General features: G+C 36.1%; 1 protein-coding gene across 2 annotated transcripts in view; it reads left to right on the forward strand.

Moving 5' to 3' along the window:
- Positions 1 to 18,708, forward strand: part of LOC140161271 (putative methyltransferase NSUN7) — a 36,328-nt gene continuing 17,620 nt past the window's right edge. The window contains exons 1-4 of one of the 2 annotated variants that reach the window (XM_072184742.1): positions 1 to 233; positions 10,535 to 11,109; positions 15,424 to 15,482; positions 17,917 to 18,200. In XM_072184742.1, coding sequence (XP_072040843.1) covers positions 10,764 to 11,109; positions 15,424 to 15,482; positions 17,917 to 18,200 — 689 coding nt within the window. In that variant the 5' untranslated portion in view covers positions 1 to 233; positions 10,535 to 10,763. The remainder of the gene's footprint in view (positions 234 to 10,534; positions 11,110 to 15,423; positions 15,483 to 17,916; positions 18,201 to 18,708) is intronic. The other variant, XM_072184743.1, reaches the window with a different exon arrangement.

Genomic DNA, 18,708 nt, shown 5'->3' on the forward strand with positions numbered 1-18,708 from the left:
CTGTGCACCAGCACTCTGCATGTGAGAAAGTTCGATATTTGCTCAACAGAGATGAGGTTATAATGGGAAATTATGACGTCATTTTGTCAAATCGATGGAGGATAAAAGAAGTTTTGCGAATGTGTCTTCACGGGGATTCCGTTTTAAATCCATTCTCAGTCGTTTTGCTATTGACTGATTTGAACCTGAACGGATGAGTTCAGTAAATACCTCATCCATCTGACCTGATGACGGTGAGTCTATAGCGACTTCATTATTATATTTCTGTGAATTTAGGCCCCAAGCCAAGTCGGACAAGTGAAAGTTTTTATAAGCTTACCAGTCGATCACCGCTGCATGGCTAAAGTTTAAGTTGACGTTTAATTTCAAACTGAGAGCCATATTGAAATATTTCCATAAAAATAGATTAGTATTTTGTTTCCATAAAATGTAAGCATTTACTGTGAGATATGTCCCCTTATTATATATTTTTTGAGCTGAACTACTAAAATAAAAGCAAACAATTGGGAATTTTCTAGTGCCGGGCGACGCGATGTTGCCAAGGCAGCCCAGCAATACACCGCAATGACAGGTTCGTGTTGCTCCGTCGGTTGTGCTACGGTATGAATATGATCCTTTGATGTGTGTATGACCATCTCGCGTGTCATATACGTACTGTGTTACGAACATCGTAATGACTAGTAATATTTCAGTCGTAATATTAAACCGTTATGTTCAGACGGTAAGGGTGCGCAGCACCTAAAAATGTCTTGCATGCTTGATTTATGCAGGGTACCACACTGAGCAAGGGCAAGGCCCAATACTTGTGCTGAAAGCCAAGTTGGTCACTTATCGCTCACTGTTCAAAATGTGACATCTACACCAATTACAGTCCCCGAAATGGTCTACTTTTTAGTCTACCTCAATTCCGAAACATTTAGTGATAGTTAAAAATGTGATCCCCAACCTTACCTTTTGGACGAATTTGTAGAAGTCTCCGTGTCTGAAATTCCCGGTACAAACATCGAAAATGTCGCATTTCTCAGTCCCGGTGATGAATACTATATCCGCATCGCTGTTTAGCCAGCAGCAGCCATTCATACATGAATATGCATATCTCGATATCTCTGACCCCCTGTACAAGGTCAAGCACGTCGCGTTAATTCCAACCACTCCGATCCACCGATTGTGACCACGTGGTCGGTTTCATGAATATTTAATGAGAAGCTTGATACTGACGTCATTACGCCATGCGTGATATGAATCTGAGGTGACCAGGAGCTACCACTTTGGTCAACTGAACTCGACTCGTGCATTCTTTTGGTTGACATAAATCGAACAAAATTTTCAATAACGGGTAATAGTAGGATTTCATTTTTTTTATCAATGAAGTTACATGTAGTTTTGAGGAATGACAAGAGTTGTTTTTGGAAACTTAGATGTTTGTTTGAACTGATGATGTAGGATCGCAAAGAAATTAAGGTGAGTGAATTTGTGAAGAGATTTCCTTGTTTGAGTGATAGTAGGATGGGACATAGGCTAAAAATAGTACTTTCCCTGCTCTGACGTCTGAATTACACGGGTTGTTTCGTATCTGCTCTAGCAGGGTACCTTACAGAAATCACTCCCGAAGAGTCCACCAGGGACTATTATACTGGAAGTTGACACGTTACTATACGGTACTGGAAGTTGGAAGATGGTATTTTTCTTTACTTAAAGCCATATTATAACATTTCTGTAAAAATAGATTAGTAATAGGGTCAAAATATGACACAGCTACCCTAACCCTAAAAAAATTGCAACAGAAGCTTTTTTGGTATTTTTTTGCAGTATCAGGTCTAATAAATAATATATCAAAAGTTTAGAAAAATTGAACTTGGGCGAGGGATCCAACTGTGACGTAATCAAAATGGCCGCCAAAAGCTGGAAAAATACCCATTAAGGGTACATGCCACAAAATAGCTTTCCATAGACTTTACGTGCAAAATAAGGGTCACGTTTTAGGCTATATAAGTCGAAGTTACGTCTTACTTTGAAATATATATTTGATATCATCTTAATCAGAACAAAATTCTGCATAACATATCTGAAAATGACACCATATTTTAGGTCTACTTTTTGAGAAAATTAGCGCTACATAAAAAGGCCCGATTTTCCTGTGTTTACGTCCGACTGCTAACCGTGTTTTGACCTCGTGTGTTCATGCGCTCATTGTCGTAAACATCACTCAAATTTTTGCGTTTTCTTTTCAAATTAGTAGAGATCACATTCACAAGTTCTAGTAAAACACGATTTTCAACACTAAAATTGTTAATATTGCACCAATTTTGCACAATTTGTATGCAAAGTTGGGACTATAGGCGTGATAAACTTTTGCCGGAAACCGCTTCACAGGCGGATTTAGTGGTATGAACCCTTGAAGAGGCCAAAACATTGTTTTTAGGTCTTTTTCACTATATTTTGAATTAATTTAAAGAAATTTTGGGTTATTTTCTTTTATACTTTAGACAGGATGTCGATTTCAAACACAAGCATGATAGCCGACAATTGCCATTTTTCGTCATTTTGATGCACGTGAACGCACAATGGTTGCCGATTTGCCATTTTCATGAAGATATTAATTAATGTTAAGAGTAAACATTCTTTGAACATCTTTTACAAGTGCATAACTTCAAAATTAAAACATTCTCACTACGTGCAGAATATTTAGAAAGACGAGAAATGTCAATCAAGTAGGCCTACCCCCCCCCAGCGTCAATTTTAACCCGTTTTGTCCAAAAGGCAAATGTAATGAATGGCTATTTGAAATTAAACATTTCTATAAATTTAACTTTGAATGTTATAACAATTTACAATACTGGACAGTGGTATAAATAAAGCAAACTAGAAACTTAAATATTAAATCTATTTTTTTATGCAATTTTATTAAAATTGAAGGCCAAAACTTAAGTATAAATGACAAAATATTTAGTTAAAAAAGAACAATGAAATTCAAAAACTTCTTTGTACTTTAAACACCAATAAACAATGTTTTCAATATTTTGAAACTCTTCTTTATTCATATCAAAAGATTTCAAACTTCTACCAAAATCGGAACTTTTATTAAATTGGAAATAAAAGCAGGCCTATTCGCTGCAAATTCACGTACAGCGAAAAACCTGGCGGCGTCCGTGTACGCGCTTGTTGATGTCCCCCCCTTTTTTCTTCGCGTGCATTTTAAATAGATAAAGACGCGCAGAAAACGCATGGAATTGCTCCTAAAGGGTACATAACACTAAATAGCTTTCCATATACTTTACGTGCAAAATAGGGGTCACATTTTAGGCCATAAGTTGAGTTACCTCTAGCTTTGAATATATTTGATATCATTTTAATCAGAACAAAATTCTGCATAACATATCTGAAAATGACCCAACATTTTAGGTCTACTTTTTGAGAAAATTAGCGCTATATAAAAAGGCCCGATTTTCCCGTGTTTACGTCCGACTGCTAACCACGTTTTGACCTTGTGTGTTCATGCGCTCATTATCGTAAACATCACTCAAATTTTTGCGTTTTCTTTTCAAATTAGTAGAGATCACATTCACAAGTTCTAGTAAAACACGATTTTCAACACTAAAATTGTTAATATTGCACCGATTTTGCACAATTTGTATGCAAAGTTGGGACTATAGGCGTGATAAACTTTTGCCGGAAACCGCTTCACAGGCGGATTTAGTGGTATGAACCCTAGAGCACGCAAGAGCTTGGAAGTAGTACATACCATATTGTTTGTAATAAATGCCCCGGGGGCATTGCATTTTTCCAAAAGGGGGGCGTTTATTGAAGGTGAATTGTCAGTGAAAAAACTTTAAAATCGGGCAGGCGGCGAGTGGCATAATACAGAGAGAGACTGCAAAACTGCTCAGCCGTATGGCACTTGTCACTTTCCATACAAGCGGAACACGGAAGTAAATCAGGACTGAATTTCGCAGCTACCGTGAATACTGGTATGCACCGTTCAATTTGCACACTGAGTGATCGGAGCCTAACCAACATGGCGAATTTAAAACCGTCACAGCGACTCTCACCCAGTACTAATCAAATTTTACTGTATTTATTTGAAGGTTAGTTTTGTGGGGTTAATTATCGAACCCCAACGGTTTTAGCTTGTATTAATATTATTTATTAACATTGGCCTACCTGTTTGTGATATTTTAAGGTGGTACTACACCCCCTGGTAAATTTTGTGACTACTTTTGCATTTTTCTCAAAAAATATCTACACACTGGTAAAAAAAGTTATGTATATTAATTATAGGGGCAAGGAATCCAATTACTCCACTGAAATTTCAGTGATTCAAGACAAATGGTTCATTATCGGGGTGGCACTCAAATTTAATGATGTAAGAGGGCGCACCACCAAATCACTCCACGATTTATGTACCAGTGAAATTCGGTTAAAATAGTCCACCGCTTATTTCAGCTTGTTGCGGCTTTATTTTCTAAAGATAATGTCAAAATTTGCACTTTTTCAGCTCATTTGCTTCCGACAAGTGTCTACATGAAGGAATCTGAGAAAAAATCCCAATATTTTATTTCAGAGGTGAAGTTTTGGCGAATTTGAACAACGTCCGGTTTCAAAATTGAGTGATTTTTAGGGTTAAATTTGCACGCTTTTTTTTCTTTTGCGCCAAATAGCAAAAAAAGTAGATGGTCACCAATATATTCTGTTAAAAGAATAATATTCTACACGTGATAAGCTTTAATTTGATACCAAACTTTTTATCTATATTACGTTTTTGCAGTGACAAAACGCCATCCAAACGTGCGTATTTCCCTGTGTTATCCAATGGCGCAATCATTGGTGGTGCGCTCTCGTAAGCATGCGTGACCAAAAAAAAATGTGTGAAAAGGGGTGTTTTTTCTTGGTTGAGCATGTTACGTGCGTGTCGCGTTAAGGGGGCAAAAAACAGTGATTTTCATGAAAAGGGGTAGTTTTAAAATCGTTTGTAACACATTTAGGGTACCATTTTAATCCACTTTTCAAATCTGCTGAAACTCCGATCCCGAAAAAAGTTTATTCCAGTGCCGGAATTCCCCGTTCGTAGAAATGTTTACAGCATACTCCAAACTTAGAGTGTCACTGTGTTATGCAAATATATTTCATGATGTATATTTAACCATGGCCTCGTAAAATACCGTTTAGATTAAAAATGTGCATAATTAATGACGTCATATAAATGTTGCTTGAATTATGATGGGTATATAGTTCAGCGGATAGACGGGTAGAAGAAAATATGTATTTCAAAAAGATTTTCAGGACTTTTATAGATTCCTCACATTATTTACTGCTCCTGCTGGTAGATTTGTGAGTTTCCCCTTCTCTGGATTATTTCAGGAAATTAAATTTGCGGTAGAAAGCATGAAAAGGGCACACAATACCAGGACACAATAATCAACTTTAGGTGCCGAATTCGGAACCAAATACGATGTGAATACTTCATAACGTTGCCTCTGGATAAATTACGCTGTATATTGGTATTTTATATTCTTACAAAACTACTTTACGAGAATCCAATCGGATTCATGTAACAAGCTACTAATCTGAAGGCCTCATGGTACACTCTGAATTCATTGTTTCATTATTAAATATAAAGTGGTATGGTACTATGGTATAGGGGCCCTACGGGGAGGGTATATCTAGGAGGGGTAGACTTTAGTGTTCAATGGAAAACAAGATCAATGCATTTGCAACATCTTGCTACAGAGTCATGTTAAACATCAAGCGTGTGGATCGGATTCCAAATGAAACCATCTACAACCTGACCAACACCACTCCACTGGTTGCCAGAGTCAAGATTCATCAACTCAAATTTCTCGCCATATACTGCGCCTTGAAGATGGCGAGCCTGTGAAAGAATATGCGCTTTATATTCCACCACATGGGAAGAGGAAACCGGGACGGACGACACTGTACTTACAGTATGTCCAGCACCTCCTGGGAGACACTGAAGGGATGCTGCAGCCAAACAAAATTGTTTCGCTTGCCCAAGATCGCATTAGTTGGAGAAAGCTTGTAGTCGCCTGCTCCGCAGCCGACTGATGATGATGATGATGACATGTTAGTAGGCGGACAAAAGATTGTTCAAGTTGTCAAAATCCATCAAAACTTGAAAAGTGGGTCAAATTTAGACAAAAACTTGTTTAGGGGTTCGAAATTAGACAAAAACTTGTTTAGGGGGTCAAAATTAGACAAAAACTTGTTTCTGGGGGTCAAATTTGGGGGGAAAGCGCGCTTGGGGGGTCATTTTGCTCACAGAGGAAAACTTGTTTAGGGGATGTTCGAAAAAAAATTGGTCACACATGCATACACTGTCATATTTGAGTGGCCCCCGGGTTCATTATGTTAAGAAATGAGGTACATTCTAGCGGTACCTCTTTTCTTATCATAAATAACGTACCGTTTGTCTTGAGTCACTGAAATGCCAGTGTAGTAACTGGATTCCTTGCCCCTATAATATACAAAACTTTTGATACCAGTGTGTTATTATTTTTTGAGAAAAATGCAAAAATAGTCACAAATTGATCAAGGGTGTAGTACCACCTTAAGCGTTTTAAAATTTCAAAATAATCCCATTCAATTACACGGCCGACAAAAGAAATTTACTGAATTTAGAGAATACATGGTGCTCACCACCTGAAATCCGGTTAAATTTCCCAATGGTGTTCCTGTAGAGAGGAGGGATTTACGACTCTACTAATATAGTGTTATGGCGACGCCCATGGAAAATATCATTTTCGTGGTAAATACATCAAAATTACACCCGTAAGTGCATTTTTTAACAAAAATTGAAAAAAAAGAAGAAAATTTGTTTAAAGGAAGTCTACGGCAATCACAACATTATGCCTTATATGTAAGAAAAATAATTATCAAGCACAAATTTCATAGTTTTATTTAATTAAAACAAACTCATAGTAACCATAAGAACAAATAAAAACATCTGTCTCTCAATAAGCGATATTCAAAATGCCTGGGCGCTAAAATTGTCGAGTGCACTGACGTCCCAGTAATACAATGAAGGCTGACGACAATTGAGCACAAATAACCATTACGTCACTGTTGAGAGCCGACTGTTTTTATTCGTTTTATAGTCAATATGAGTTTGTTTCGTCTAAACCATGTGATTCATGCTTGGTAATTATGTTATTATGATTGCTGGAGACTCCCTTTAAAAGAAATATTTCTTGCTGCATATCTACAAACCTGAAAGGGGGCAAGTGCCCAACAAGTCAGAACTCTTTCCCCCCTGTTTCCCCCCTGTTTCCCCCCCAGTAGAAAACATGCTCTTGGAGCTCCTACTGCAGATGCTCAAATTGCAGGCTTATTTAATTTGGGATGGGGCTGTGATGGGTTTTTTTTTCTGTTTTTTTTTCCCATAATTTGTTTTCAAAAATCGAAAGGTGGGATGGTCCTAGAGGTGATTTTGCACCTGTTTGTCCCATTCTTTTCGCTGGCATTTTATTCTATTTTACCTTGTCTTGATTAGTATGTGCAATATTTATATAATATATTTTGTAATTGTATATGAGCCAGTGATGAAGCATAAATAAATAAATAAATAAATAAATAAATAAATAAATAAATAAATAAATAAATAAATAAATAAATAAATAAATAAATAAATAAATAAATAAATAAATAAATAAATAAATAAATAAATAAATAAATAAATAAATAAATAAATAAATAAATAAATAAATAAATAAATAAATAAATAAATAAATAAATAAATAAATAAATAAATAAATAAACAAACAAACTCAAAATTACCAAAATTTCCACTTTTTGCGGCAATTTTGCGCAAAATTTGTAGATGTTGCCCCTTGAAATTGCCCCTTCAATGCCCCCCCCCCAGACAAATCCTGGCATCGCCACTGCCCCGCACTGAAAACGTTTGAACTTCCTTCACTGGTTCAAACAGTGAGCCTTTAAATCCTGGTTTTAAATTTACTGAATCTCTTCAGGGGGCAAATACTCAAGTGATTTATTCATACAAAATTTATCAAAGTTATTTTAATCATGAAAATTAATAGTCATGTCCCTCTCACATATTTTTTATAGGAAACTCTACAGCCTCTCTTAGTTCTCTCTTCCCATTTTTCCCTATGGAAAAAGGACTAATCAATAATAAAATAATACTCGCCGAGTCCCCATACCTACATGTAGAGCCCAACCTAGAGAGTATTCAGTGGATGTGAAATTTAAGTGCTATTAAAAATATCAAGAATCATCATTCAGGGATCACCTCATTAAGTTTTGTCTGTATTTGCAGTCTTACCAAAGCAAAAGCAGTGCACTGAACTGTGCTGGGCTGTGCTGTGCTGTGGTCTGGCCAGTAGACTGCAACACAGTATACATTTTGTGTACATTTTATAGCATCGGCAGATAGCTGATAGCGACACAGGATAGTATTAATTAGGTAATTCAATAGACCCTAGAAATTACACCCCCTATCAATATTTAAGGAATGAGAAATTCTTTAAAATTTACAATTTGCAATTTTTTAGCCATATCAAATCAGACACACAAATATTAAAAAATGAGCATGAATGATCATGTTGAGTGAATTGTGTTTTCTCACTGAAAGTATGGATTGGTGTATATTCAAGTATTTGTTCAGTCCCACTAAAATAGCAAATTGTTTGCATTTTAAGTATTTTCTGAACACTGCTTGTTACAAAAATGCTGATTCCTCCTGGTTTTTTTTATTGTATGTTATACCACTTTGTTGTGTCAATTTCTTTTTCAATGTTTTTCCCGAATGTAAAAACAAACAAAAAGCAAGTATCAAAAAATATCCAGAGGAAAACATTATTGTGTTAAAATCAAATTTGAAAAGCCTGAGACAAACATTTTTTAAGGCCTAATTGACATTTTATTTATACAATAATACTGATATACTTATACTGATAATCACTGATTTTATTTAATTTGAATATGAAGAATATGATTAAAGAGCAAGGCAGGCATTTTCGGTCGCGTTTTGGGGTACCCAACCGAGATTTCACTACCCATTTAAGAGAGCTAGCATCAGGTTACCTGAAAATAAAAAAAATTAAAATTTTTTTTAGTGTTTTTAATATATCAAAGTGATAATTTGTGTTCATGTCAAACTCTTTTAATGATATCAAAATGCATTGAATTTGTATCCATTTTAAAATCATTAATTAGTATGACATGAACACAAATTATCACTTTGCATATATTAAAAACACTTTAAGTTAAAACTTTTTTTGTAGGTCAACCATGAATGATCCTGTAGTATTTAGCTTTAGGTCAAGGTCTAAACCTGAAAAAATACTGTATTCGTCCGAGTATAGTCCCACCCCGGTTTTTAGGTGAAAATATTTCAAAATTGGGTGGGATTATACTCGAATTTAAAAAAAAGCTTTAGCTAAATGCTAGGATCATTCATGGTTGACTTTTTTTTTAATAAGTCAACCATGAATGATCCTAGCAGTTAGCAAAAAATGGAAATTGTTTTGCAATTTTGGGTTCCCGATTACCCCGCTCGAAAAATGCGTCGGGTACCTGGGTACAAAATTATCCAAAAATGCCTGAGCTAGTAAAGAGTATGGTATCAGAGAATAAAACAAACACAAGTTTGTATACTTTTGTAAGACTTCCTTCATTGACTAAAAAGAGGAAAGGTATGTGGATACCATATCCACACTATTTTGTTTCTGATGAAAGTCCGAGTCAGCTTACCTAAAAACAAAGCAAAACAAGAGTGATTATTTTGCAACAACAATGACCAACAACTTTGACAGCTTGATTACATAGTAGCCATGGCAACCAACCAATACCTCCTTCAGGTTATCTTATATTGCTGTAATGAGAGCAATGTACCTGATCCAAGCTAAATGCCATTTAATGGTAATGAGAGTAATTCTATAGCTTTGGACAAAGATGACCATTGATTCTGAGAAAGACAATTCACATGTATGAGACATCTAATTTGTGTAAGTGGTGGAGTTCATTAGTCTCCATTCAACAAATCATAGCAAAACATTTACAATTCTTCCAATTGGGGTTCTCAACTTTGGTTTGGATGGGATGTGCAGCTTTGACTCCGAAAAATGACTCAACTTTTATTGAATGGAAAAACAGACCCCAAATTAAATCAATTTTTGGAAAATTTTAGCAAATTTTGCTAAAAAAACAATGAAAAATTGACACCTTTCCGAGAAATTTTTTAATATTATGTCAGGAAGTTCACTTAAATGTATTTAGCAAAATACTTGTTTCTCCCTTTCTGATATATAGTATAATTTATTGGGTTTTTTTGTGGTTTTTTTGTAGTGAAAACCTTTTCCGCAAAAACTCGCAAATGTTTAGACAGTCCCTGATGACATTGTCATGATCAATAACCCTATCAGAATACATGTTAATGTTGGTAAATCATCATGTAACCACATCATAATTATTTGCCAAGTTCTTAATTCACATAATACCTATCATAGCCCCCTCTATACTTCATTCACCACTCAATCTGTCTTCTCCATATCCACAGATCCTAGCATTACAGCACAACCAACCGGGCTAATCTCACACCTATCCAGGAGCTTGCGGTAACCAAAGGCAACTAACAAATGGTCATCCATACCAGTAGTCTTAAGCTAACAAAGAGCAAAAGCCAAGGAGTACCTAATCATGAATTGTATGTAAAGCAAACAATAGGCAACACTCCACAACCAATCAGTGCTGACTTCTCCTATAAATAGCCATCAGCAGTAGAGATAATGGCATTACTCAGCCAGGCTTATGGCAGAGTGCCTCGAGCTCGGCCACCAAGACGAGCTATCAGCGTCTTTACGGCTGGAGATTCAAGCCCCAGCAAGAACATGGACGTTGAGCGCAAGAACTTATCGGAGTGCATCTTCTCCATGCACATAGATGGAGATAGTACTGATGTGTATCACCCGATTTACCACTATGCAAGTCAGGTGTTTGCGAGTCTACGACAGCCGAGTAAGGTAGAGGTGTTGACCCGGAAGGTTGAGCCAAATCCGGACCCTCCCAATTTACCAGAAATGGAGGAGAAAGTGAAGAGGAAAATTTATGATTTGGCATTTTCAACTTTGAAATGTGAGTACTACAACACCTATAATATATATATTTTTTTTAAATTATTTTTTTTATTCCAGAGCTGAGGAAGGGACAGCTTCTTTTTCTAGGAGCTACACAAAACAGGGTAGCGCATAATGCTTTTATAATAAATGTACCTTGTATTATGTAGTTGATGCAAACATCAATGTCTTTGCTGACTCAACCATTACTATATCATGAGAGAATATTGGGGGGGGTCAAGGGAGCAGGTTGAAAGGGGGTAGCAAGCAATTATTTGGCAACCATTTATGAAATATCACCTCCTCAAACCCTAACCTAACCCTACTAAACCATACAAAACCCTTTACCCAGGTTGTATGGGAGGGGGGGGGTACACAAATATGGTGCACCTCCAACCAAGCCACCACAAGCATGTCAAGTGGGTTCTGGGTATGATTGATAGGACTTAATATTTTTCTGGGCAGGGGAGGGGGTGCTCCTGAAGTACAAATGACCATACAGATGGGGGCACATTTCAGCTATTTACAGTCCCCTTTTTCTAGGCCAAGTTTGGTATATGGATGGCTCTGTACTAAAATCTGATGACAAATAAAGCTGACACACAAGAGGAATGATAAAGTAGATCCCATTCCCAAGGCTTGATTTATGGGGTGTCATTTCCAACTCAAAACTTACATTTTCATTTTATTAGCCTTTAATAACTCAAGAACCGCAACACCCAAAATATTATTGGCTTCCTTGACCATTTCCTTTAAGATCAGTGTAAATGATTTTAATCATTCTAAAAGAGTACCCACTGCAGTTTGGCTAAAACTGGTCTTTTTAAATAGTACCTTTACATGTAGGACAATCAATAATGCAGTCATTGTAAAACCCAAACATAGCCAAGTCAACATCAAACATCATATAGGCATTACATGTCTAAAACTTTGATAAAGTGAATCATTGCAGAGACAGTTTTGTATCATCCTCCTTTAATGCAAAATATTTTCTTCACCTGGCTTCCATATGGAAGGTGAAAGGTTGTTGAATAAGGACTTCATTTATGAGTCGGCATTATAATACTAGACAGTGTTGTGAAAAAAAATCAAGACTTCACATCGTGGTGACATTCCAAATGGCAAAATGATACTAGGAAAATAATTGTAGTGATCCTGGAGGCACTTCTCATGTATGTGGTTTCCTCTCTTGCGTCGTGATCCATAGCAACCTATAGGCCTTTGTGGCTGCCTGAATGTGTCATGGAGAACACCTGAGACTTACAAGTAATTAGCACAAATGAGAATTCAACATTAAATGTTTTTTGGTTTTATGTACGGTATGTGGAAATGTAAAAATGGATTGTATTACAAATTTGTTATGATTAAAAAAAAAATTGGAGGAGACACCCTTTTTGACCCATATTTTTTGTCTTGATTGAAGATTGTATTTCACAGGTGTTGCCTAGGGTTGTGATTTTCAGGTAATTTTGTGCCCGGTACCCCATGAATGATCCTAGCACCCGGGCAGGGAATTTCCTGCCCGGGTATTAGGATTCTCGGGCGGGACTCGAATTTCCGGGACTCACTCACACCCTTAGTGTTGCCTTGGGGTTTACATTTTCACATGGAGCGGGGAGCTTCAAACAGCTTCATCAAGAATACACATGATTAACAATTTTATGAAAGAAAACTTTCAACAAAAGCAATTAAATCAGGGAAACCCTTTTTTTAAAGCTTCAGTTAATTTTATGACAAAATGTGAGATTATAATGATGAATGAATTACAATGGCTTGACAAAAGTGTCATTTGATCAAAGCTTCTTTTCTGAATTCTTCTAGATGTAAGTGCAGAAAGCACAATTTAACCACACTATGGATGAAAGAATAATTTCTTAGTAAAACCTGTATTCATTTTCAGTTCAATGATAAAATTAAGATTTTGAACATTATTTTGCATCATTTCTTGGAAAATGTTTAAAACCTAACTTGGGTTTTATCTTTAAATCAACTGTCCCCTCAACTTGAGGTATACTTTGGTTGAAAGGATCACATAATTATTAGCTTTTTAATTAATTTTTTTTTGTCAATATCAAAAATAAGAACAAATAGGATGGATAACACCTGACTTGTAGTAGATGTTTGCCCACATTGCTCTCAACCAAATCCCAATATTTCCACTACGTTTTGTTTGTTTTGCTTTGGTTTGGAATGGAGTAGTTTTCGTAATCAATACTGTGTTTGGTTTTTGGACTAAAGTGTTTTTGCTGTACTGACTTTACCCTTTGTGATGGTGTATTTTATTGAATTTAATGTAAGGTTGATTTCGTAGGGCTCTGTGAAATTGTAGGGCTCTGTAAAATTGAGTGAAGGGGACTAGGTACTTGGCAGAAGAACTTTATCTTTCCTCCTGCCAGAAATTGTCCATACCCCGGCCCCGGGGTCCATACCCCTGATGCTACTTATCTAGGTGTATGGGAAATTGGGAATAAAAAATACTTTCAATTCTTCATTTTGTCAGAAAGCTTGTGAAGCAAAATCAAAATGAACTATTTTGTTTGCTTTTTGGTAAACTGTCATTGTTCATTTGAAGACAAATTAATTTCCGTCACTGATATTTTAGTGATAAGCAGGGTGTTAGCTAGCCACCAGTCAAACTGTCATTCTGGACGAGCAGATTGCCTGCAACATAATGCTAAACTCAAAAAATAATGTTTAAATAATTTCTATGAACTCCAAACAAGATTAATAAATCAAGGCTAATACATGTGTATAGGAATTTAACTATTTGAACGGATCCCCCCACCCCCACCCCCCGATGGGGCAGAGTTATGTTTTTAGGGTCAAATTTTGGACAGGGAGAAATGTTGAAAATGATGGGCACTTTTCAAGTCCTATCTATACCCTGCTGATCAAGAAATGTGGTCAGATCCAACCATGCCAAGGGGGCCAATTGTGAAACGAAGAATATACAGGCAAAATATGTTGCAAAAACAATAAAATTCATTAGAAAATTGATATGGTGAAAGCTTTTACATTGTGAATAATGATTTTGTTTTTGAATTACTATTTGTTTTGGTCATTGATCAGGGTCATCTCTTGAGTCTTCAGTATCCAAAATCAAATAATTAATAAGTTCCTGGTCAATAATATTACATCATACATGTAGATGTACTGTCGGAATAATGTATGCATCATGACTTGACAATTAGTACAACTTGTAACAATTACAAATCAAGTTATGCATGCAATATCAATTACATCATGTGGCAACTTGAAAGAAAAATAAATTATCATTTGAAGTCAATTATAAGTGGATTTTGGTAGTGATTGATGGATATAAAGACCAATCCTTCTTAAAGGAGTATTTTTGAGTTTTTTGTCAATAATCTTTAAAATTGCAACAAAGCCTGTTTGGAGGGAAATTTGCAAAAATGGAAATTGTGTCTTTCTTGTATTGTTGATAAGTAATTATTTTTTCAGTATCTTTCAATAAATGTAGAGATTTGTTTTAAAAATAAATTGTAGAGAATTTTAAAACACAAAATGATATTGACTATGAACGAAGGTTTAATACAAGAAAATGAACTATGGTACCTGTTTCTTACTTGAGTATGCAGATTGTCTACAGTAGAGCTACAATGTAAGCCAGCTTCAATGTAAACCAATCATTGCTAGCTTATACACATGTCACTTGTATGACCCACCCCATGACCCCCTGGGGATGGTGAGTCACTTTACAAAGGTGCGTCGGATTTAACTATACCATGACCCACATGTGCGTCTAAACAATGACAGACATTTGCCGACAATGACTGAGCCCCTCGTCAAAATTGTGACGCACATGTTAAGGATTATGACTGTCCTCATGACGCAAATTTGACTCACCATTTAGGTATTTTGACTGACACTGATGCACCTAACCATTGACGCACCTAGGTAAAGTGACTGACACTGACGCACCTCTCGGGGTATGTTGTGACGCATATATTGAGTAAATGACCGTACCCGCGCCACTAATTGGTTGGTAAATGACCCAACCATGACGCACATCCCCCGGGGGTCCTAGGGTGGGTCATACAAGTGACATGTGTATTAGTGTTGATGAATATGATGGATGTCGAAGGAAGCCTCTCAATGGGAATAAATTTCCTGAATGATTGTGTCAGTAATGCGTCATTAATTTTACTTACAATTAGCATGTATGTATAACGGTTTGAATACCTCGTTAAGTTTTAAAACAATTATTGTTAAGCAATCAAATTTCCCTTTTCTTTTTGTGCTAATAACCTCAGAATATGTAAATTTTAATACTATGAATTGATATTATTACGTTTTGTTTGTTTCTTTGTAGATCAAGGCTTATTAGAAGACATGCTGTCAGAAAGTGGGTATTATAGCTATGATGCTGTGGTAGGTGGAAGAATGTTAAACTTTAGTCACTTCTTATAAACACATGCAAACATGCAAAGACTGAAAACATACCACACACCTCCACCCCCACCCCCCACACACACATGCACATTTTAAGAAGAATGGCAATACATAAAAAGGAGAGCATAGATTCAACCAGTCGCAGTCTGATGTGGCCCTCACAGTCTTAGCGACACGTAGCAGCACGAAGCGTGTTCCTGACACAACCTTTCTGAATAGCAGTATATACTAAAGCAACAAAGCCCAAAAGTAGTGCTAAGGCGTCAAAAAAAAATCATATTCTACGGGCAGATGGACCTTTCAAGGCCAATTTTACATGATTTTAGCAAAATTAACAACAGCAAAAAATCTCCAAAATGCAAATTCTGGGTCGGTCGGGCTTGTAGTTGTTCTAACAGGATGTTTTGTTTTCTTTGTCGCCGAAGATTCATCTGATACAATTGTGATTTTGGTATAAAATAAGGTAGCCATTGCAATGTTGCCAACCTGATGAAAGGTACTATTTTTGAATTTGATGAAATAAAGGCGTATGTGACTATGAACATGTATGTGGCTTAAAACACAATACATTGTGTTTACTATTATACCACATGCATTGCTAAAATATAAAATAGGAACAATATAGGTGCATAATAATCATGTAGGCCTATCTAATCAAACTCTACTGGGCAACAATACCAAGAATGACTGCACTGATTGAAATATCTTATTTTATCTGTTAATTACAAGATAACAGCACATTTCTGTTACAGTGAAGAAAAACCAACCTTAGAATTAGAATTTGTAGTTCTGACTCTTTGTCTTTGATTTTTGAAAGTATGCTTGTATACTGTAGGGCATATTTGTTGCTGACTAAAATCAATGATAGTACTTTTGTTCCTTTTTCCTGTTTGACACATGTACAATGTGCAACATACAGACAGAACAAGGTAATCAATAGAATACCTGCAACAGTTATGTAAATATACTCTTGTCTGGATAACTTATTTGTAGTCCCTGGTTGCTTACATGTTGCAAAGATAAAAATATGTAATCAATGTTTAATGTTGCATTTGAAAAATCCTTAACAAGTCTTGGGATTAAGTGTAATTACGGTAATGCTGCCTTAAATAGTTCGTAAGTTACTTTGCATCCTTAACCCTAACACCCAAAAATACCACGATGAAAAATTCTGCGCATGCATGAATCCCAGGGTCTGCGATGACGCAATCACCCTAAGTGTTATATGCTCACGGAATTGCTGGCGGGCAGCGATAACCCGTAGCTACCGGTCCGTGATCGTGTGGTTGGCATGCGGTGGGGGGTCAAAGGTTGAATCCGGGGTGCCAAGTGAAAATTCTTCTTCTCTCTTTTTTGTATCTTCTTTGACTTCTGATATCAAAAAGCAGGGTTCAGTGTTAGGGTTAATAATTATGTTTCATATTCTAGTGTTTCGCTTCTGCTTCAGTGGAAACCTTTTTTTTTTGAGTCGGATGTCGGGAATATTGATTGTGCCAAAGACTTGCTTTTTGTTCAAAATTTGTTGTATAATTGTTTTATGTACCTCCACCGCTGCAAAGTAGAGCAGGGTTCGGTTTTTGCCGGCAAAAACCTGTTTTTGCCGGCAAAGTGGCAAAAAATGGCAAAAACTCACATATAGTCACTCAAATATTAAGCTCATAAACAGTATCACAAAACTTTTAGTGAATCATTAAATAGTTTTTTGTCTTATCAAGTCCTTAAAAGGAACAAGTTTTAAATTTGATTTTTGCCACATATCGGTTAAATGCACTTGAGCAATGAAAACCCATACCTTTAATTTCTTAATATGTTATTTATAATTACAAAATCTGACCTTGTTACACTCAGGAAATAATTTTTGTAAGTTAATAATTTGTTTTGAGATGAAAAAAAATGAACTATAGATCACTTTTTTAGTTTTTGCCATTTTGCTGGCAAAAACTGGCAAAAACTGTTTTTGCCAAGTGGTTTTAACCGCGGTTAAAACCGCGGTTTTTTCCACCTGCGGCAAAAACCTGCGAACCCTGAAGTAGAGCCTTTTCCTTTCTGTCAAAATTTAGAATCTATAATCTTGGAAAAAATAGCTGGCACAGTTGTTCTAAACAATTGAAATGTGTGCACTATCAATATTGGAGAGGTGATTGAAACATGCACGCAGTGTTTACATGTGATGCACAGAGAATTCCCCTGTATCTCACCCTTCCCCAATTTGAGGTACAAAAGACAGTCAACGTGGGCCAACATTTTTTCCTATGATTGTAGATTAATTGAGTTAATATTGGCAGTATAGTACCCCAGGTATAGTATGTGATGTAGACAATGGTTTTGTACCTTTATTTTATATCTTTTTTGTAAATTGTGAAAAAATGCAAACTAATGAATGATGCACACTGTTCTGCATATCTACCAACAGATTGATGAGAACCACTCCATCATTATGGTAATTCTGTGTGACATGTTGAATAGGAAATTTGTAAAACGTCCGTACAAGAAGGGCGAAGCATGTATACCATACGTGCAAGAACTGGAAGAAGACTTGCTTTCTTTTAGCACAAAGTTAAATGCCTCATTGGCAAGAAATCGTATCAAGTTTCAAGCTTCGAGTATAGAGTGTTTGTTGCCAGAGAATATAAGACAGAGGGATGAGAAAGGATCAAATATGCCGACTTATGCATGGGTTAATCAACTCAAAACTAGGTGAGTTCATTGAATCACACAAATTGTCATTTATGTCAAGCAATGTGTACATCGTGTCAGATAAAATGGATTTCAGGATTTCTTGCAATTACTTGTTCATTGTATCATTACTGTTTTTGTAGATAAGTTAGTCCATATTCAGTACAATAATATGGCAAATCTGCAATATTTACATTGTACAAAAAATGCATTTTAAGGGGGTACTACACCCATGGCCAATTGTGTGCCTATTTTTACATTTTTCTCAAAATTATAGCACATTGGTGACAAGTAAGATATGTATATTATAGGGGCAAGGACTACAACTACTGTACTGAAAATTCAGCAACTCAAAGCATGTAGTTATTGATTTATTGATCAAATATTGGGTTTCCCTCATTTTTGACTGTTACTCCACAACTGTTGACTGTGCTGAAATAAAATTTCCAGTGCAGTAGTTGTAGTCCTTGCCCCTATAATATACATATCTTACTTGTCCTCAATGCACTATAATTTTTGAGAAAAATGC

The sequence above is a fragment of the Amphiura filiformis genome, chromosome 9 (genome assembly GCF_039555335.1).
Source record: "Amphiura filiformis chromosome 9, Afil_fr2py, whole genome shotgun sequence".
NCBI lineage: Eukaryota > Metazoa > Echinodermata > Ophiuroidea > Amphilepidida > Amphiuridae > Amphiura > Amphiura filiformis.